Source organism: Lacerta agilis, chromosome 1 (assembly GCF_009819535.1).
Source record: "Lacerta agilis isolate rLacAgi1 chromosome 1, rLacAgi1.pri, whole genome shotgun sequence".
Taxonomy (NCBI): domain Eukaryota; kingdom Metazoa; phylum Chordata; class Lepidosauria; order Squamata; family Lacertidae; genus Lacerta; species Lacerta agilis.
Window position 1 is genome coordinate 42629178 of NC_046312.1, and position 21353 is coordinate 42650530.

General features: G+C 43.0%; 1 protein-coding gene across 1 annotated transcript in view; it reads right to left on the minus strand.

Moving 5' to 3' along the window:
- Positions 1–5720: 5720 nt before the first annotated feature.
- LOC117045040 (cytosolic phospholipase A2 epsilon-like) overlaps positions 5721–21353 on the minus strand; it is a 54146-nt gene continuing 38513 nt past the window's right edge. Inside the window, exons 9-21 of the mRNA XM_033145830.1 lie at positions 20444–20610; positions 19310–19393; positions 17675–17712; positions 16535–16670; positions 15630–15766; positions 14240–14462; positions 12275–12389; positions 11795–11932; positions 10580–10687; positions 8860–9048; positions 8186–8355; positions 7577–7763; positions 5721–6095 (exon numbers count right to left, since the gene is read on the minus strand). Coding sequence (XP_033001721.1) covers positions 5887–6095; positions 7577–7763; positions 8186–8355; positions 8860–9048; positions 10580–10687; positions 11795–11932; positions 12275–12389; positions 14240–14462; positions 15630–15766; positions 16535–16670; positions 17675–17712; positions 19310–19393; positions 20444–20610 — 1901 coding nt within the window. The 3' untranslated portion in view covers positions 5721–5886. The remainder of the gene's footprint in view (positions 6096–7576; positions 7764–8185; positions 8356–8859; positions 9049–10579; positions 10688–11794; positions 11933–12274; positions 12390–14239; positions 14463–15629; positions 15767–16534; positions 16671–17674; positions 17713–19309; positions 19394–20443; positions 20611–21353) is intronic.

Consider the following 21353-nt stretch of genomic DNA (forward strand, 5'->3'; position numbering starts at 1 on the left):
CTGCTGCTACTGCTGCTCACTTCTATGGGGGGGGGGAAACACCAGGCTCCCCACTCCCCCAAATCGGTTTGCCAATTTTGGACCTCCCCTAATTTTTTGACATTGTGAAGGCTAATAAAACAGTTCAACCCAAAGCAAGGAGGCAACATTCCTTTTCCCCAGTAACATAGGATTATAATTGACTGAAGGGGGCTGATGATGGGGAGCTGTCTAAGGTAGTGGATACAATTCCCAGGTGAGTCCCTTCCCTCTCTCAGCAGCATACAGACTCTTAGCATCAGTGTAGAAGGAGTGTCAAAAACCTTTCACAGTGTAGGAAAACACTTTTATTTTTGTTAAGATGACCCAAATTTTGACCTGTGGAGCTTCAGAAGCTGTGTCCTATCTTTGGCTTCCAGAATGAAAGCTGCCCCATTCTTCCATAAACACAGCTTGTTGTTTGGGTATTCATTGTTCTTTGTGGTAGGCGAACTGCATATTGGGATTTGTAGTGAAAGACATGAAAAGGATCTGGGGGAATAGGAAAGGTAGCGTGAGGCTGGAGTGTTTGGAGAAGAGCAAATTTTAGCTTTAGATTCCATTCTGAGTGAGTTGCTGGGTTTTTTTAAAAAAAGCTCCTAATAAACTTGAGTCACTTCTGGATGACTTGCACAAAGTTTGTGGGGAGATAATATGGCATCATCTATTTAACGAGCATTCATCCTGATTTGTTTGTGGAAAAGTTATACAATGTCATGTCAACTGATCATTATCCCTCACTTTCCAGCACATTTTCTCATTGCTTTTCTTTTATTAAAAAAATAAATAAAAGTATATATTAAAAACCACCAGCAATTTCAAGATTTTGATATCTTTTACTGAAGCATGTTAAGTGGTCCCCCATGCCTCTGAGGTTTGGGCAGACTTTACCAAGAACCAGCCCATTTGTGTGCCAGGTTCTATCCTGTGGAACTCCTTGCCAATAGAAATTCAGAAGGAATTCTGCTTTCTTTCATCCACCTATTAAAAGCTGTGTTGCTCAGACAAGTATTTTGAACGACAATTTTTTTACCAACCCATTTTTACTGATATATTATTGGTGTTTTTTACTGCTTTTATCGTAGTATTTCATGTTTATGTTGCACGCTGTCTTGTTATACTTTATAGGAAAGAGGGTTTTATGAATATTTAAATATTATTAAATTAAATACATTGAAACAAAATATAGTGCCTGTACTTACATAATTTGAAACAGCACTAGGAAACATAATTTAGATATCCAAATACTGGCACATGACCAAGATAACTATTAAGATTAAGCTAACAAATATCATAGCAATAAACCTTTTCAAAATGACTTCTGGTAGTCAGGCAGAATTAATTCACTCCCTTGCCTGGTAATAAATGTCATGAGAGGCCCCCACATTGCCATGAAGTTATCACATTTTGCAACTCCTCTGAGCTATGGAAGCTTCTCAGCCAACCCAATAAATCACACTTTAAATCACACTTTGGGCCACCAGCCTTGCGTTGTAAATGATGATGAGTTGACGTTAGTCATGGGCTATAACTAATCACACTGCTGCCATTTGACAGGACCAAGGCTAGATCCACCTCCACCACCAATTGTTCCGTTATATCTGATATTTCCTGAAAAACCCTTTCATGAAACACTCGGCCCAATATACCTGAAGGAGCGTCTCCACCCCTATCGTTCAGCCTGGACACTGAGGTCCATCTCTGAGGGCCTTGTGGCAGTTCCCTCACTGTGAGAAGTGAGGCTACAGGGAAACAGGCAGAGGGCCATCTCAGTAGTGGCACCCACCCTGTGAAACGCCCTCCCATCGGATGTCAAGGAAATCATAGAATCATAGAGTTGGAAGAGACCACAAGGGCCATCCAGTCCAACCCCCTGCCAAGCAGGAAACACCATCAAAGCATTCCTGACAGATGGCTGTCAAGCCTCTGCTTAAAGACCTCCAAAGAAGGAGACTCCATCACACTCCTTGGCAGCAAATTCCACTGTCCAACAGCTCTTACTGTCGGGAAGTTCTTCCTAATGTTTAGGTGGAATCTTCCTTCTTGTAGTTTGAATCCATTGCCCCGTGTCCGCTTCTCTGGAGCAGCAGAAAACAACCTTTCTCCCTCCTCTATATGACATCCTTTTATATATTTGAACATGGCTATCATATCACCCCTTAACCTTCTCTTCTCCAGGCTAAACATACCCAGCTCCCTAAGCTGTTCCTCATAAGGCATCGTTTCCAGGCCTTTGACCATTTTGGTTGCCCTCTTCTGGACACGTTCCAGCTTGTCAGTATCCTTCTTGAACTGTGGTGCCCAGAACTGGACACAGTATTCCAGGTGAGGTCTGACCAGAGCAGAATATAGTGGTACTATTACTTCCCTTGATCTAGACGCTATACTCCTATTGATGCAGCCCAGAATTGCATTGGCTTTTTTAGCTGCTGCATCACACTGTTGACTCATGTCAAGTTTGTGGTCTACCAAGACTCCTAGATCCTTTTCACATGTACTGCTCTCAAGCCAGGTGTCACCCATCCTGTATTTGTGCCTTTCATTTTTTAATTTTTGCCCAAGTGTAGTACTTTACATAAATAAGCAACTATCTTTCTTATAGAAGACATCTGAAGGCAGCCCTGTTGAGGGAAGTTTTTAGTGTTTTATCATGTTTTGAATATTCTGTTGGGAGCTGCCCAGAGTGGCTGGGGAAACCCTGTCAGATGGGTGGGGTATAAATAATAAATTACATACTTACTTACTTACTTACTTACTTACTTACTCATTCATTCATTCTTCTTCTTCTACTACTACTACTACTACTACTACTCTGGGACAGCTCTATCACATGTGGTAGTCCATGTACAGGGAATTGCACTTTCTCCAACACAATGAAGCCAAATCCTTATTGGTATACCTCAGCTCTACTGGGCTATAATCCTACTGGCATCCCACCATGTAGGATGCCCCCTTTTTTGAAGAGGTTTTGTGGCACAAGAGACCAAATCCGTTTCAGTTGCACAAACCAAATTTGCCCTTAAATGAACCACACCTGTGAAATAGTGACTGACTGAAAGCACCCCCAGAATCCCTGATTTAAGAACACCAGTCTCTTTTCCAGTTTTAGAGACAGATTAACATCCCAGAACTCATTGTTAGCAGAGGGGGGAAACAGGCTACTTTCTCATACGATGGTTGTTTTGTGGCTGTTGTTTCCCCTCTCCCCATCCCACATCATTCCAGTCACATAAGAACGTAGAACTGCATAGCGGAGCCGGGATCAAACAGGAAGACCATGCAAGAATCAGAGGCCAGATAGGAACCAAGGCCTTCATCTAATTATTCTCAGGTGATCCCCTCACACATCCTTTGTACATTCCAGAGCAGGTAGAAAGCAACCATAAGAGAAAGGCAAGGGTGCCACCCCTCTGATATAAGGATTGGGTTTCAGATCATTTGGCTTCAGAATACGAAGACAAAGCACTATATTAAAAATAAAAAACAAAAGTATCACACATACTTGTCCATGCAAGTTGTGGGAATATGTTAATAAAGGTGCAAAACAGCTATCTAATTGCAGCTTTGAGACTAGAAACCTGGAACTTTAGTTAAGCAACAGCGCTTAAGAAATCAGCCTGAAGGATAAAAGTAGCCTAGAGTTGAGAGAAGTATCAAGAAATACAGCAAAGACTGGGAGGTGTCCAGCATCCATGGGTTTGTCTTGTTGTTTTTGTAGGCTACACACGGAGAAAAGCTTTTTCAGAGATTTGAAGATGGAACAGTAAAGAACTTGTTGCCACAGTATACATGCGGCATCCCATTATCTTCATTGTCTTCATAAACATTGCCGATTTTGAAGTGCTTCAAAAACCTGCCCAGCCAGCTTGATGAGACATGACAGTGGGACAAAAATAATGACATGGCTAGTAGCATTAGGGGGAATCCCTGCTGTAGCTCCCAGTGCCCCCTGAAAATCAGTTCCAGAGAATTGGGGGACTCCCCAGAACAGGGTAGAAGGTGGGCTTCTGGTGGAAAGGGAAATTGCCTCCTCTTCTGTTCCATTAGCACACATATCTGCTGTTGTTTCAAAAGCCCTTCTGTGACCACAAAAATCCCACTGGATTCCATGTGTTATAATCATATGGTCTAGTCTGGCATTCACCAACCCGGTGCCCCTCCAAATGTTTTGGATGACAACTCCATGTTAGGCTTCTGTTTCTTCCACTGTGCAGTTGTTTGGAGTCATGAGACTCTGTTTACACATTCCAGCAATGATTGTTGGAAGTCACGGGAGATGGGTGTTTGCTGAAAAACTGTTTCCTGTTACTTTTCTCCTTCAAACTGTTCTCACAGAGAGCAGACATGTTTGTTTTTTATACTCTGTCTCTTCTTAGCTAGTTAATAAATTTAGCCAGTAGTCCATACCGCAGCCTCATTCCGCTTATTTTGCTCTGCATGATTTATGAAGAGTGTGCCGGAACTGCCGGCACAGAGACGGGCTGGAAGTTTTCCTGGTTTATGGCTGGGGGGGGGTCGTCTTGACATTCCGAAACTCCAGTCAGCCCCAGCCAGCTGAGGTATCTACTGATGGAAGAGGAAGCACATGCTAGTGGGGGCTAAGAGGAGTTTGTTCAAAATACATAGCAGGCACCTGCTTGGCAAAGGCTAGAAGGCACAGGACTTGGGGCTCAGCAACACATCATCTTATGCCATGCTGAGAAAGCATGAGTCAGAGCAGTTTCCTGCTTGCCATGCTCTAGCTTTAAATCAGAACAAACATGGAAAACCGACAGCCGGACAGCAGGACAAGAGGAAGTGTGGATAAGCCCTATCTGGGTGGAGTTGCAAGCTTCCTATTAACAGAAGTAGGTAATGTGGTAATTGTATGGTTGGGTGATTAACTAACTATAGAAATGCATTGAGATTTAAAAGAGCTCGAGAGCACTGAGTGCATGGTTTATCTGGTTTTCTCACATGAAAGTGAAGACAGCACCTCTTCTGCTGTATCTCTCAAACAGCTGAGAATTGTTTTCCCTTTTATTCTAATGTGTTTGCTTCTCTATGTAATGTACATTTTCCTCTTGGGGTGTATGAATCATTTGTTTGTGTTTATGAACAACTGTAATGACTGCCCCGTTTTCTTTCTTTTAAAAATGAGTTTATTGGGTTTTCCATACACATTAAAAAAAGACATGCATATATATATCATGACAACAACAAACATAAGTAACAAAATAAACCAACCACAGAGGAGAAAAGCATCAAATGAATGAAAAAATCAAGCGGGAGGATTTAAAGTAAGATTACAATGTATAATTGTGCAGACAGATAATTAATTTCATTCTTTCTCAGAGTTTCTGGTCCATCTGAGAATAGTTTCCCCAAAATAATCTATTGTAAAAGGAGCGCTGGGTATCCCTGTATTGCAATTATACTATGATGCAGCTCACCTAAAAGAATGTGTTCCCAATACAGTGGTACCTCAGGTTACAGATGCTTCAGGTTACAGGTGCTTCAAGTTACAGACTCCGCTAACCCAGAAATAGTACCTCAGGTTAAGAACTTTGCTTCAGGATGAGAAAAGATATTGCACGGTGGCGGCACAGCGGCAGTGGGAGGCCCCATTAGCTAAAGTGGTACCTCAGGTTATGAACAGTTTCAGGTTAAGAACGGACCTCCAGAACAAATTAAGTTCTTAACCCGAGGTACCACTGTATTACAAGGAAACTGGCTATCTCATTTTCAATAAACAAATATCTTGCAGTAGGTGCTCATGGAACAACTGTTCTCTTCATGTAGATTTACAATATGAATTTGAGTAGCAGCAAAAATGGCATGGACATCTATCTGCTTAGGATTGCAGCCTAGGACCTGCCACAGTGGTACTCATAATTTCCGCTTTTTTCTCCGCTCCACAGCTACACGCAAGGCTTCGACAATCTTGTTCTCATTGTTCAGGATGTTGTATTCAGTCAGTTTCACCAATCTGTCAAAATTCTCCTCTGAAAAGGTCACCTGCCTTGTAGCAAATGGGGAAAGAAAGCTAGAGACATCCACATTGCCTTCTTCCATATCTGTGGGGCTGCGTTCCACACCTGTAGAAAGAACACCACCAAGAGTTTCACCCGTAAGGTTTCCATCTCTAGGCCAAAACGGCAGAGTTCATCCATTCACGTTAATCTAAGAAGGGTTATATTATTGGCCTTGCTTAAATACTACATCTTCCTATAATGTACGAACACTCTAAGGGCATATAAAACTCAGCATGAAATCACACCAGAGTTTGCCCAAAATAAATATGACAGCTCCAGCTGTCAGCTTAATGGGCCATTTGTTGAGAACCAGAGGCTGGCAATGAACTCACTCAAGTAAGATCACCCAAGTGGCCATTTTATGATCAGAGTCTTCCACCTACACAGCTCCCTGTGTCTCCTTCCCACTTTCCAGAGAGTCAAGGGGATGGGAAACAGTGTAGACTATATTATTTGAGCGGGTGGCGCTGTAATCTAAACCACAGAGCCTCTTGGGCTTGCCAAATGGAAGGTCAGCAGTTCGAATCTGCATGACAGGATGAGCTGCCGTTCCTCTGTCCCAGCTTCTGCCAACCTAGCGGTTCAAAAGCACACCAGTGCAAGTAGATAAATAGGTACTGCTGCAACAGAAAGGTAAATGGCACTTACGTGCACTCTGACACTCATCACAGTGTCCCGTTGCTCCAGAAGCGGTTTATTCATGCTGGCCACATGACCCAGAAAACTGTCTGCGGACAAACGCCAGCTCCCTTGGCCTGAAGTGAGATGAGCGCTGTACCCCATAGTCACCTTTGACTGGACTTTACTGTCCAGGGCTCCTTTACCTTTATCTTTACCTTTACCTACAAGGCTATTGAGCCTTGAACTAGTGACAGCACTTTACCAGTATACAATTTGCGCATCCACCATTTGTAAGATAAGCTAGTAGAGCATGAGACTCTTAATCTAAGGGTCATGGGTTGAAGCCCCGTGTTGGGCAAAAGATTCCTGCATTGCAGGGATTTGGACTAGATGACTCTCATGTTCCCTTCCAACTCTACAGTTCTATGATTCTATGAAGTTGATGGGTAGTTATAGAGAGAACCCTAATTACAGGAAGCTTATCAGCCACAAAATGGCCACCTTGGGGAAAATGGGGGGAATATGTGCTAAAATAGATACCTTTGTTTGACGCTTCTTTGGCATTGTATCATTGCTAGGTTGGCATTGTTGTATCATTGCTACACCATTCTCCCAAGTTCTTGCTTTATAACACATGTGGACAATTCAGTGCACCATGACAAAGGCATCTGCACGTTGATCAGTGGTAGCATTGTAAAATTAAGACCTGGCTGCAGAGCGAAGACACTTTACCATGTGCTCAAACCTAGGCCAGATACAATCAACCCATATTTCAGTGCACTTCTACTTATAGGATTTGGTGCTCATGGTAAGAATAACAAATTGACCAAAGCAATACTTGAGTGTCAAGTCAGCGAAGAGCATTATTGGAGTGTGACTAGTCATTGTGATGTTGGGAAGCTCAGTGGCTTTTCACAACTTACCAGGTTCTTTGTAATTTCTGAAAGTATCATTTATCAGTGGGAAAAAGAGCACAATAGGAGCTGCTACATTATCTGTATCTTCAAACCAATAGCACTCCTTCTGGTTTTTCTTGTCTTCCTCACTGAGCTCTATGTTGGGAAATGGGATTCCGAGCTTAGCAATATACGTTGAAAACTGGTCCAAATTCTAGGTGAGAAATCACAAAGAAATGGGCTGTGAAAATAAAATACAACACAAAACTAATACTGCACCAACAAAGTCTGTTTCAGCCTAGAGTGGCATCTAAGTAACTCGCTCCATCTGTATGAGGGTTTCCACTTATGTAATGGAATTTTCCCTCCTCCTCTTCCCAAATGTGCTCTACACCCTCTCTCCAAATCTGCTCCGGAGAGCTGGCGGAAACCTCCGAACATGTGGGGAGGTGGGATAGATTTCAATTGAGAAAGCAGAAAGCATTGTGCTGAAAGAACATTGTTGTATATCACTCCTAAGCCTGCATGACTTTTGTAGGATTTGAAAGATGGACAGTCCACAGTGCACGTCTGTTGCATTTTAATCTTTGCATAGGAGCTTATAGAAGAAAGAATGGAACAATTAAAAGATCTCACCAAGGTCTGTGAGCCCCCAGTGTAATTTAAATGCAGTATAAGATCCACTTTTCTCTCAGGTCTCAGAAGGGGTGGGTAGCTGGTATTGATGAAAAATCCAGTATCCACCAGGGACAGAGCATGCTCTGCTGTTTCCATTAGCTGGTTAGGGTTATCATCCACCACAGTATCTGAAAAACAAATTTGCAGGTCAACTTTGTGCAAGAACAACAAAAGCTCTCAAGGCAAAAATAAAGGAGTGTCCTCTAATTTCATCCAAACTTTGTGTATTAGTGCTTTTTAATTACAGTTTTAACTTCTGCTGCTCCCCAATGGGCTTTTTGGGGGGAGGGAGAGCTGTTAAATAGTATTGTGAATGTTACTTTATTGTCCTTAGTTATTTCGGAGGTTTTTTTTGGAGGAAACATGTGCATAATTTTGCACTGGTTCTCCAGCCTCTTTGAGCCGTTTTGGCCTTGTATTCTGAATCTTCCAAAATGTCTTTGGTGGAGCAAGCTGCCAGGTTCAAATGGAAGTGATTCTTTGGTGAGGACTCCTTGTGCCACACAATGAATTCCTAGTTTAATTAACACAAAACTAGATTGCCCATTTTCCTGGGTCAATTGTTCTTGTATATTGAGTGACAACTGAGAAGCCAACAAGATATCCCCACAAATGTAGTTTTATTACTGTGCCTTTCCATGCAGAAAAGTGCTCATTCTTCAAGTATTCCTCATGAAACTGGAAGCCTTTCAGGAAATTGGGATATTCTGCTATTGTTGGGCGTCCTGTTAAGACATCTCGGAGACCATAAGATAGCTGGCCCTGGGGGGTGATTTTGCGGGTTTCCAGATCTCTTGGTCCTGAGGGCAAAAGAGAATCATCTGCAAAAGACATAAGGGATGTTTAATGCCCCTTGATAACAATGACATTTTGCTCACAGAGCCTTGAGGAAGATCAATAGCATAGTGAAAAAACACCTCTTTTGCCTGCAAAAGGTCACAGGTTCAGCCCTTTCAGTAAAAGGATATAAGGATATATTGCCCAAGATTTCAAAAGACCACTGCCAATCCAAACAGAAAAGAAAAACTAGGCTCAGTGGACCAATGGTCAGAAGTGATAAAGTGCTAGGAATAAAACCTAAGATAGCTTTGGACCGCAACCACTGCCGCAAATAATATTCTGTGGTGGCAACACTTCTGGAATAGCTATCACTTTGTGGTGAGTCATGCTCTAACACTGTTTTGTTTCATTTCAGACAAGGATACACCTCTTTGTCCAGGCCTTTGAGGATCAAGAATTGTTTTATTTTGCCTCACATTGATTGAACATTTTTATTGGTGATTTTTCTGTGAGTCTTACTAATGTTGCTGATGATTGATTGATTGATTGATTGATTGATTATACACTGCTAATGATGCTTTCATTGTTGAGGTATGTACCACCATCAAGTGAAGGGTAGATTAAAAATAGCTCCAATTAATAAATAAAGCATCTTAAATACACATATTCATGAGATGTTGTTGCACATGGCCTGGACACACCAGAAAGGTAAAAAACCTCCATATTCATGGACTAGGTTTTAAGTAGATTTGGTCTCTCACACTAGTTGTCAAGGGAACGGAGAGAATTTGGGCCTGCTTTTTTCTCTGGATCTGTGTCTTCTCCTGTGTCTGATCACTTTCTTGGGGGGGCATTTTTTGTTTTAATAGAATCATACAATCAGCGGCGTAGCAAGCCCAGACTGCGCCCGGCACGGATTTTTTTTTTGGAACCCCATACGGACTGCGCATGTGCGGAATGCCGCACATGCGCAGCCCATCTGTGCTGCTGTTTGCGCACGGCAGTCTTACAAGTTGCCGCTCACTCGGCAGCTTGTAAGGTTGCCACAGGAGCAGCAGCACAGACGGACTGCGAATATCCGGAATGCCGCACATTTGCAACCCGTCCATGCTGCTGTCACACACGGCAACTCGTAAGGCTACCACGCGCAAGCAGCACGGATGGGGTGCCGCTCGTAAGGTTGCCGCACATGATAGCAGCACGGATGAACTGCACATGTGTGGCATTCCGTATGGAGTGCGCATGCAATGGATGCCACACATGCGCAGTCCGTCCATGCTGCTGCTCGTGCGGCAACCTTACGAGCCGCCGAGCGAGCCTTTTTACCGGGTGGCGGGGCTCGGCTTGGGAGTCGCGGGGAGGCCGCAAAGTGTCACCCCCTCCAGGGTGGCACCCGGGGTGAACTGCTGCCAACGCCCCCCACCTTGCTCCGCCCCTGCATACAATAATGTTTCCTGTCTCCTTTTACTGGAACAAGTAATTAGTCTACGCAAATCTGTTATCAAACAGGAGTGTGTCAACAATCATTTTACAAAACAGAAAAAGCTAAAAGAAGCAAGGATGTCACCTTACCAATGTCTTCTACTTTGTCTTTGGTCCACCTGCTCCAAAAGTCTTCGGAGTTTTGAGCCAAATTCCAGAAATACATGAAGTCCAAGGAAAATATACTGCTCCACATCCCTGTGAAATGGAAGAGATTTCAAAATACTAAACACTTGAAGCTTTGGACGGAAATAGGTATTTTGCCTTGCACTGGAGCTCACTAATTGTATAAAGGCATCCTGAGTTGTGAAATATGGTTTCAGCCTGAAAAACCGTTTTGTAATTCTCTTAGGGAGATGGATTTCTGCAGGGGCTATGGATCTCAGCCCTGTAGCGTGGATGTAATGGGGCCATTGCTAGAAAATGTTCATATGGTTATTGTTCCCCATCCTGTCCAAAACATCAGCTTGTTCATGTGTATATCTGTTTTGAGAAGGGAGTGTGTGGGGGAAAACAATGGCCAGGGAAAAATACACAAAGGCAGGGTAGGCAACGTGATACCCTCTGGGTGGTGTTGGGCTATCACTCCCATGGGGGCCCATAAACATCTGGAGGGCACCTTGTTGTTTACCCATGCATCTGGGCAGCCGCATCAGCATATTTGCTCCATATATTCTCTCAGAAAACAAACACACATGCCCAAATGCTCACTAAGAAAGCTTAGTGGATTCTAAATTGAGCTAAGGAAATCGTGCCAGTTTCTAATTGTGCAGCAGAGATAATTGCAGCACATGATGAGCTCCACCTGCTAACATGTCTTTGTGCCCTCAATTATTTAATATATAGTGCTGACCTCCTTTGCTTCTGATCACCCTAGTCAAGATTCACATACCACTGGCTTGGAATAGACTATTGGTCATCACTGTCCCTTGCTTTGCATCAAAAAACCAAGTAACACTAAAGTGGGATGGAAATAATAAACCAAACTAAACCTGAAACTAGGGAGAAATATTTGCTTTCCAGAATAACTCACAATAATCTGAACAATTATCGGTGTAAACCTTCACGCTGCATTTAAAAGTGTTGTGTAAAATATTACTGCACTGTGTTGCATACATAACTCAGTGCATCAACTTTTCCTGAAGCAGCTTTGCCAATGAAGCCAAAACAAAAAACAAAACTGATTTAGACATTTGGGAACTACAAGAAGAAATGATTGGGTGGGAGGGCAAGTGAATTGATCCTAGCTCTACTTTGTCTAAACTACTATTTTCTTTCTAATTGATCCTCCCCCGCCCTCAGCACCTTGCATGAAGCAGATTCGATTTTCTGGAAGCTTCTTCATCAGTCGTCCCATGAAGTACTCACTACCAAAATCTTCTGAATGGATGTAGGCTCCATATTTGAAGTTCCCCACTTCGTAAGGCGTGAACTCCAGCCACTCTGTGAAGACAACAAAATGGAGTTTGATTTCCCCTACAGCCAAAACTTTTTACTCGCTAGCAGCAACAAGTGATGCCCAAGAATTCTCTAAATGCAGAGTTTTATTTCTTGCCGAAGCAGGAAAGGTTACAACAAGCAATTTGGAAAGTGTACAGAGGATGGAACCCCAATCTCTGTTTACACACAATTATATACCAATACAGTCACTCTAACCACAAAGGCAGGTATTTCCACACTTGAGCTGGCTAGGCATTTTTCCTGGCCGCCACTGCCTTCCCTGAGCTTCTGAGGTTGATGGAACAGCAAAGAGGACCCCTTATTAATTTATAATAGCAACATTACCTTTATAATCTTGAGCACTGTACTGGTCTTTAAGGTTGACAGTCAAATAAATGGGCAAGGGATTCTGACCCTCATTCACAGCCATTCGCTGACCTGAGATTGTACTATTGTCTTTCTGCAAATGAGAGAGGAGAACAACAGTGATAAAAATTATGGATTCATTAGTTTAAGACTAATGAGCTGGAATCTAAGGTCTGAATATGTGTCTCCATGCATGCATTGGCCATCATGTGCACAGATTTTTATATTGTTATATTTGTTTGAAACAATTCTATACTGGCTTCCATGTCAAATCTCAAGGCAGCGTACAATATTAAAATACATATCAAAACATTGAAATGCAGGGGGAAATGCAGCTGAAAACTAGGACAACATTAAAAGCAAAAATGTGTTCTACACAGGAGTATGAAATACAGTGCCCTCTATGAAATACAGTGCCCTGTGGTCCTCAGGAAACACCTGGTGAACCCCTCACTCTGAGTTTGGGTGCTCCTGTCATCATTGGATCCTGTCCCATCAATAACATTTCCCGTGGTGTAGTGGTTCTGCCTACACCTCTTAATACTCTCACTCCACCACTGGGGTTAATAGCCCCTACACCTTCCCCTATTATTCTCTTTGCTTTCCTCCTCTGTTGAAAGGCTTCCTCTCTCTGTTCCTTCCCTTTCTCCTCTCTCCTACTGTCACCCTTCCTTGTGTTTCCCTCATCCAGGTCTCTGCCGTTTGCCTCCCCCACTCAGGCTATTTTTTTTCTTAAGTCTCTCCTTCTCTGTCCACTTTCTTTGTTCCCCTAAACTCCCAATTGCCCTACTCAGGACTTCCTCCTGACATACACAGAGCTGCTGCTTTATTCTCCAGCTGATCATGAACTCAAACCAATGGCTTCATGTTACAAGAAAGGAGATTCTGACTAAACACAATGGAACAGACTCCCTTGGGACGTTGTGGACTCTCCTTCACTGAATAATTTTAATTTTAAGCAGAGGTGATATGGCCGTCATGGATGCCTTAGTTGTGATTCCTGCATTGCAGGGGGTTGGACTAGATAACCCTTGGGATTCTGTCCAACTCTGCAATTATATTATTCTATGCCTTGAGGCTTCTTCAGCTCCATTGTCCTGGTTCCCAATCTCCAGCACATCAGACTCACCTTCCAGGAGGAACAGAGCAGAGACTGCCATTGTCTCCCAACACAGGGTTTGACTGGATAGAATCCTCCAGATCTCCGTTTATGGGTGTGCATATACTTGGATGCTTGGATAACAAGGCCTATGCTGTCACTTGGGGTGTAGATGGATAAGATTTGGCAGAGAGGGCTACAGAATCAACAAGGTATGTAGGCTGTGATGTGGGAGGAGTTCTGTTCTAAGAACATTAGAAAAGCCGAGCTGTATAAGTACTTTGGCCACCTCATGAGAAGAGAAGACTCCCTAGAAAAGACCCTGATGTTGGGAAAGATGGAGGGCACAAGGAGAAGGGGACAACAGAGGATGAGATGGTTGGACAGTGTTCTCGAAGTGACTAGCATGAGTTTGGCCAAACTGCAGGAGGCAGTGAGAGATAGGCGTGCCTGGCGTGCTCTGGTCCATGGAGTCACGAAGAGTCGGACACGACTGAACCACTGAACAACAACAACAAATCTCAAAAAGGGGAAATCCGAACACAAACATTATTGAGCATTTTTTGCAATCCACCCAAAGAAGCTATTTTTAAGGAAATTTGTATGGGCTGCCATTTTTGGCAAACGAATCCTGGCTATGTCTGGCAAATTCCAGACATATGGCAGCCCTATCTTAAAGTACTATAGCTGAATTTTATAACTTTTTAATGCACTGTGTGAATAATACTTTCCTTTCAAACCACTGTCTTTCAAGCAACTGGGCCCTATGTGTATAAACATCCATTTTTCCCTTGATTAACCACCATGTTTCAAAATGGAGGGGAGGTGGGGAATACAACAATTACCTCATCATGTAACATAGATTCAATGACAAGCCCCCAGAGGTCTATGAATGAAGTGTTGTGTCCTTCTTCGCTTCTTTGTTTCAGTTCATTATAATAATACTTCAGTTTATCCATGGAAAAGGAGTTAAGCTTGGACTTAGTCACTTGCTTCCGGGCTTTGAGAATGGCTTCCTCTAGGTATTTCTGGGACCAATCAGCATCTTCATACAAATTTCCCATAGTCCTGAGTTTCAAAAGATACTATCAGACTGATATGCAACTACAGAGGTACCTCAGGTTACAGACGCTTCAGGTTACAGACTCCACTAACCCAGAAATAGTACCTCGGGTTAAGATCTTTGATTCAGGATGAGAACAGAAATTGTGTGGCAGCGGCGCCGCAGCAGTGGGAGGCTCCATTAGCTAAAGTGGTGCCTCAGGTTAAGAACAGTTTCAGGTTAAGAACGGACCTCCAGAACAAATTAAGTTCTTAACCAGAGGTACCACTGTAACAGCGTAGAAACCTCAAGTTCAGAGAAAGACACACTCTAGCTTTTCATAAGAGCTGCAAGCCAAATATTTTTTTTAAAAAAATATTAATCATTTCAAATGTGGTTTTAATTTATTACTGTATAAATTAAATTAAATTTGCAGTCAGCAATGGATATCCCATCTACCCACCTGGTATATCTTGGCCCTACACAAAGGTAAGCTAACAAGAGCACATGTTTGACCTTGCTGTGGCATTAATCAGTTGCTGTATTTAGGGCCAGGGAGGAATTTGCCTGTCTGGAGATTTTGCCTACCTCATAGCACCTGTCACAACCTTCTGGCAGAAAAGGCATTGGGTTGGATCCTTAGTCTAAACTGGAACTAATGTTTATGGTACTCTGGTGAAGAAGTCTATAGGGAAAATTTTGCCTGGGGCTAATGGGCCAAAAGGCTTCCCACATGGTGGCCTAGCAGTTCGCCCCATATGATCTGCATTATGGGAGGCATGCTTTAACCTAGGATTGACCCTAAAGGAGCAATTAGCCAGTAATCAGGATAAACTGATTCAGGATACATACCCAATGCTTATACCAAAGCCTGCTTATATCTGTATTCAATAAAGTTGTGGCCATTTCAGTCCCAAGCTGTTGCCATGTCACTATTGGTTCTTATGCCCCCTGCCCCCAGTGAATCTGGGCTCACTGCACCTGCAAAGCCTTGTAGCCCTATATTTTTCATAAAGTTCAAGGTAAATATCAGTCATAACACAGTTATTTAAAAGGGAATTTTCTCCTGGGTAGTACTGATAGCATGGAAAGCTTTATGTGTTGTCTTGAATACTGGGTTACCACATAAAATAGCAAACTGAATTGGGCATGCAGTACAAAATAAAGTAAGTTTGAAGAAAAGCCCTCCTTACCATGTTGTACCAGACAAGCCTGTGAGATATGTAATGCAGTCTAAGAGATTCAGTTTCTGCAGACCCAGAAGGCTTCCATACATTGCTGCAAATGACCTGGTCCCACCACCTGTTGTCATGATTGCCACCACAGGCAACTGTTTAACACAGAGAAGCAGAGAACCAACAGTAAGCTGCTGGACCTTATTCCAAAAGTACCATGTTTGTGAAAGAAAAGATGGAGCAAATGCTCTGCAGCATCAGTACTGTCATGTACACTTAGCAACTTCTCTTTGTAGGCATTGACAGAGGTTTATAGAAGTTACCTAACATATTAAGCATAATATTAGCAGTCCAGAATATAATGTATATTGAGCAAGGTGAAGCAAACAGCATATTGTTTCCTTCTTGTCCTTCCACTTCCCATACAGGATACAACTGCATCGGAGGAAGCTTTGGGTGGAACTGGGCATCTTTGCATCAATGTGTGTTCCACCCTATGAACCACAAGCCTTGATAAACCATTATAATTAAATATCTGGCCTGTGATCCTTTAAAGAGAATTGGCTATGACCCAGGAGGCCAGCTTCTGGAGAGCTGACTCAGAGGTGCGGCATGGCTAGAGAAGTTAAGTTTCTGATCTGTGCAGGCATCATCAGGAATAAAGTTTAATTGACCATTAACTCAGCTTTGAGTGTCTTCATTCATAAACAGCAGAAGGCAGTAGGAATGAACAAATCTATCCACTCTACTTTTCTCATTTTTTCCAATCTCAAATGCAAAAAAAAAAACCCTGATTTTTTCCTCCATCCCTCGGTTGCAGTCTGCCCCAAGATATCTAGCACTAGTTCATGAATGATGGAGCCAGCTGGCTACTCTAACCTTCTTGGGGAAAGAGGTAAATGAGAAGATCTTGTGTCACCTACCTCATCATCCTGCAGCTTTTCCTTTAATTGGAGAATCTTCTTCACAGCTGTAGCAACATATTTCCTTCTCTTGGTAAGGAAATTTTGTTCTTCTGCACACAAGTCGTAGGCCAGACGCACATCTAAATCCTTTGACCTGCAATACATTGCTTTAGCATTGCTTCCAAAATTGCAATTAAGATGATTTGCATAGTTGACCTAGTTGAATAATATGAGCAGTAGTGGACCTTGGGGTATCAAATTTCAGCGGCAGCCCAGTGTGACACCAAAATTTGGCACGTACACCTCTCTCCGTCGATTCTACATCATAGTGGTGGCACCTCCAAGGCGCCCCCAAGGCTCTGCGCCCAGTGCAACCAAACTGGACCAAACTGGTCCCATTCCCCTAAATCCACGAGGATGCCACCTCCAACAAGAATGTAACTATGGCTCTTGCCGGGGGTGCAACAATGATGGGACTGCAGGTAAAATGGAGCAGTCAGTCCCCCCCCCCCTTCTGTGCCTGCACCAAAATAATCTATACTATATTTTCCTAGTCTTATTAAAGCTAATCTGACTTTTGTACCTATAGTGCAGTTTATGGTACATCAGCAGTGGCGGTCTTAGAGGCCCTGTGCACTGAAAAGATTATGGTGCCCTCCATATGTAATTCAAAATCAAAACCATACCAAAACAAAAAATACAATTCTATTTTTCAAAATGACATGTAACTTACATGTAAGGTTCTCGTGCCTCCTTCCCAAAGCTAGGTGCCTCCTTGCCCACCTTTCAGAAGGCAGCATGGGGGGGGGGGCAATTTTGACCTTGCACAGGGTTCCATAGTACCCAGGCCCACCACTGCTTTCTTATGTTACCAAAACATTCCTGAAACATACCGTTTCTGCTCAGTCACAGTTATGACTCCCCTTGCCCTGTTAATTTCATCTGTGTTTAAGCGTTATAATGTTGCCTTTTTATAGATCGGAGCAAGAGAATCTCACTCTAGATTCAGAAAGGGCAACGGAACGTGCAAATCAGTTCCTTTATGATCTCTGAATGCATCAAAACACTTCTGAGATTCAAAATCATAGTTTCCCGAGAAACGGAGTAACAGAACTGCACGAGCTTAGATGAAATGGGCACAGAAAAACAATGTTTTACCAGTCTTTTGCCTTCACGTGCAGATCAAACGTTCTGTCCTGAAAATCAAGAGAATGGGTAAAACTTCAGGCATATCATAAACTATTCTGCCCTTTTAAGAGCACAGCAAAGCACAACAAAGCAGTCCTGTTGTGAATCAGCTGGACTGCTACTGCAAATCCAGGCGTTTGTGCTGAGACAAATAAAACAGCAACCAAGATTATGTTGGATCAATCCAACACCCTCTGTTGGATGATGTAGAAGGACTAGGTCTGGCATCACTTTCACATAGCTGTCAACTTTTCCCTTTTCTTGCGAGGAATCCTATTCGGAATAAGGGAATCTCCCTTTACAAAAGGGGGGAAGTTGACAGCTATGCTTTCGTTGTGTGTGCGCGCCAGCACATCTAAATCCTTTGACCTGCAATACATTGCTTTAGCATTGCTTCGAAAACTCAGCAGGGGGATAGCTCAGAGCCAGTTTAAGCCGGCTGTACTCGGCTTCTCTGAAGGGATAACCCAAACATCATGAACCTTCTGCTTGTTTGGGTTATCCCTTCAGAGAAACTGAGTACAGCTGGCTTAACCCTTGTCAGTAATTGACACTATTTACTTAATACCCACCTGTTTAACAGATTAGCAACTGAATTACATGTTCTTTGGGCCTCACTTGCTACAAATTTATCCATCTTTCTGCTAGGAAAAAGCAGAGAGATGTTCCTGAATTGGGCAAAAGTGCTTTATTTTCTGGGTAATTATTAGGAACAATGGAAGTTGCCTCACACTGAGGGAGATCACCAATCCATCTTGCTTACAGTGCAGTTATATGCATGTTTATGCAGAAGTTCTATTGAGTTAAAAGAGGCTTACTCTCAGGTAACCATGCATACCAGGGGTCCCCAAACTAAGGCCCGGGGGCCGGATGCGGCCCAATCGCCTTCTCAATCCGGCCTGCGGACAGTCCGGGAATCAGTGTGTTTTTACATGAGTAGAATGTGTGCTTTGATTTAAAATGCACCTCTGGGTTATTTGTGAGGCCTGCCTGGTGTTTCTACATGAGTAGAATGTGTGCTTTTATTTAAAATGCATCTCTGGGTTGCTTGTGTGGCATAGGAATTCGTTCATTTTTTTTTTTCAAAATATAGTCCGGCGGCCCCCCCCCCCACAAGGTCTGAGGGACAGTGGACGGGCCCCCTGTGGTGTAGTGGTTAAGAGCGGTAGACTTGTTATCTGGGGAACCGGGATCGTGTCTCCACTCCTCCACATGCAGCTGCTGGGTGACCTTGGGATAGTCACACTTCTTTGAAGTCTCTCAGCCCCACCCACCTCACAGAGTGTTTGTTGTGGGGGAGGAAGGGAAAGGAGAATGTTAGCCGCTTTGAGACTCCTTCGGGTAGTGAAAAGCGGGATATCAAATCCAAACTCTTCTTCTTCTTCTTCTTCCCCCTGTTGAAAAAGTTTGCTGACCCCTGAAGTATACGATGATGGTCATAGTGTGGTCCACAAGGGGTCTTTCCCAGGCCTACTTGAAAATTCCTGGAACTGAACCTGTGATCTTTTTCATGCAAAGCATGAGCTGTGCAAACTGAGCTATAGCATTCCCATACTCACTGACAATTATTTAAATTCAATATTTTCGTAAAGATAAAGCACTTACCTTTCTTAATGTTATTGTCTTTTCCATGGGAAGCTCATTCAAAGGTAAAACCACCGAGATATTACTTTCCTTAAATGAAGCCAGCTAAAAATACACCAACAAAAATTAAAAGAAGGTATAGAAATTTAACACAAAATTTCTACATTACGCCAAGGTTCAGTAACATTGACATATTTATCACAAGCTGATGCAAACTTTTACTTGTGTTAAATTTAGCACCACTTCTGAAAGCTAAATGAAATTTGTGGATCCAGCCCTTGTTTTTGTTTCTAAAACCTCTAAATCCAACTGTATCCATTAAATACAATATACACACATTTTAAAAATAGAGCTTTTTTCACATTTGAGATAAAAGAATTTGGTGAAGAATCACCTGCACCCACCTTTATTTGTTTCAGTCAAACCAATAATAATAATAATAATAATAATAATAATAATATATTATTTATACCCTGCCCATCTGGCTGAGTTTCCCCAGCCACTCTGGGCGGCTTCCAACAGAACATTAAAATGCAATAATCTATTAAATATTAAAAGCTTCCCTAAGCAGGGCTGCCTTCAGATGTCTTCTAAAAGTCTGGTAGTTGTTGTTTTCTTTGACATCTGGCGGGAGGGCGTTCCACAGGGCAGGTGCCACTGCCGAGAAGGCCCTCTGCCTGGTTCCCTGTAACTTGGCTTCTTGCAGCAAGGGAACCTCCAGAAGACCCTAGGTGCTGGACCTCAGTGTCCGGGCAGAACAATGGGGGTGGAGACGCTCCTTCAGGTATACTTGACCGAGGACGTTTAGAGCTTTAAAGGTCAGCACCAACACTCTGAATTTTGCTCGGAAACGTACTGGGAGCCAATGTAGGTCTTTCAAGACTGGTGTTATGTGGTCTCGGCAGCCGCTCCCAGTCACCAGTCTAGCTGCCGCATTCTGAATTAGTTGTAGTTTCCAGGTCACATTCAAAGGTAGCCCCGCAAAGAGTGCATTGCAGTAGTCCAAGCGAGAGATAACCAGAGCGAGACAATCCACGGGCAGGTAGGGTCTCAGCCTGCGTACCAGATGGAGCTGGTAAACAGCTGCCCCAGACACAGAATTGACCTGCGACTCCATGGACTAATAATTATGCATTATTATCAAAAGAAACATACCTTTGACCACTGCATCTTCTTAGGTAATATGATCTCCAAATTTGACTGATGATTCTTGATACAGTGGAACTGAATGACATTTCTGTTACTAAGTCTGGGGTCTGGAGCCAGTGGAATCTTCTGTGTTTCCTCATAGGAACCCTTTATTGTTAATGTCAGATCACCTTCTAAACAGAAGAAAAGTGAAGCACAAACAGTTCACTTGCTTCAAAAAAGGTTTTGTCCAAAAATCAATCTTGACTATGATCCAGTTATTCAGAATCCTGGGAATTAAGAGAAGACCCATGCACAACAGGTAAAATGGGGTATTGAAAGTGGCAACTGATGATAATTCGCATTTGAGAAGAATTCTCTGGCCAATTCCTACTGCTCTCTTCCAATTCACCCGGACTGGTGACAGTGGCAATAAATGCAGGAATGGTGGTAGTGGATGAGAAATCTGAGACACTACCTCTCCGGCACTTTGAACATTAGCATCCAACATGCGAGGTATCCTAATGTTTCAGGTACAAAAAAGGAATGATGCCTCTCAGACTCTAGATTTCCTTCTCTGACACCCCCCAGGGTGACACTGAGGACCTACAGGGAGCAGAAGCTTGTGGGAAAGCATTCAGGAACCCCATTGCATTCCTGAATATGTTACCAGGAGTGTGAAGGGGCTTCAAAATTCAGAATTCAGCTTAAAGAAAGTAAAACACAAGATCTTTTAGGAGGGAAATAGCTCAGTTAACCTAGTCAAATCCTAAATCAACCCCTGAAAGATTTACCCATCACTAATCCCCAGTGGCGCAATGGGTCAGCATGTCTAACAGTTAATCAAAAGTTTGGTGGTTTGAGCCCCCACCCCTATGGACGCCTGTGGGCAGGATTCCTGCATTGCAGAGGGTTGGACTAGATGAGCCTCAGGGTC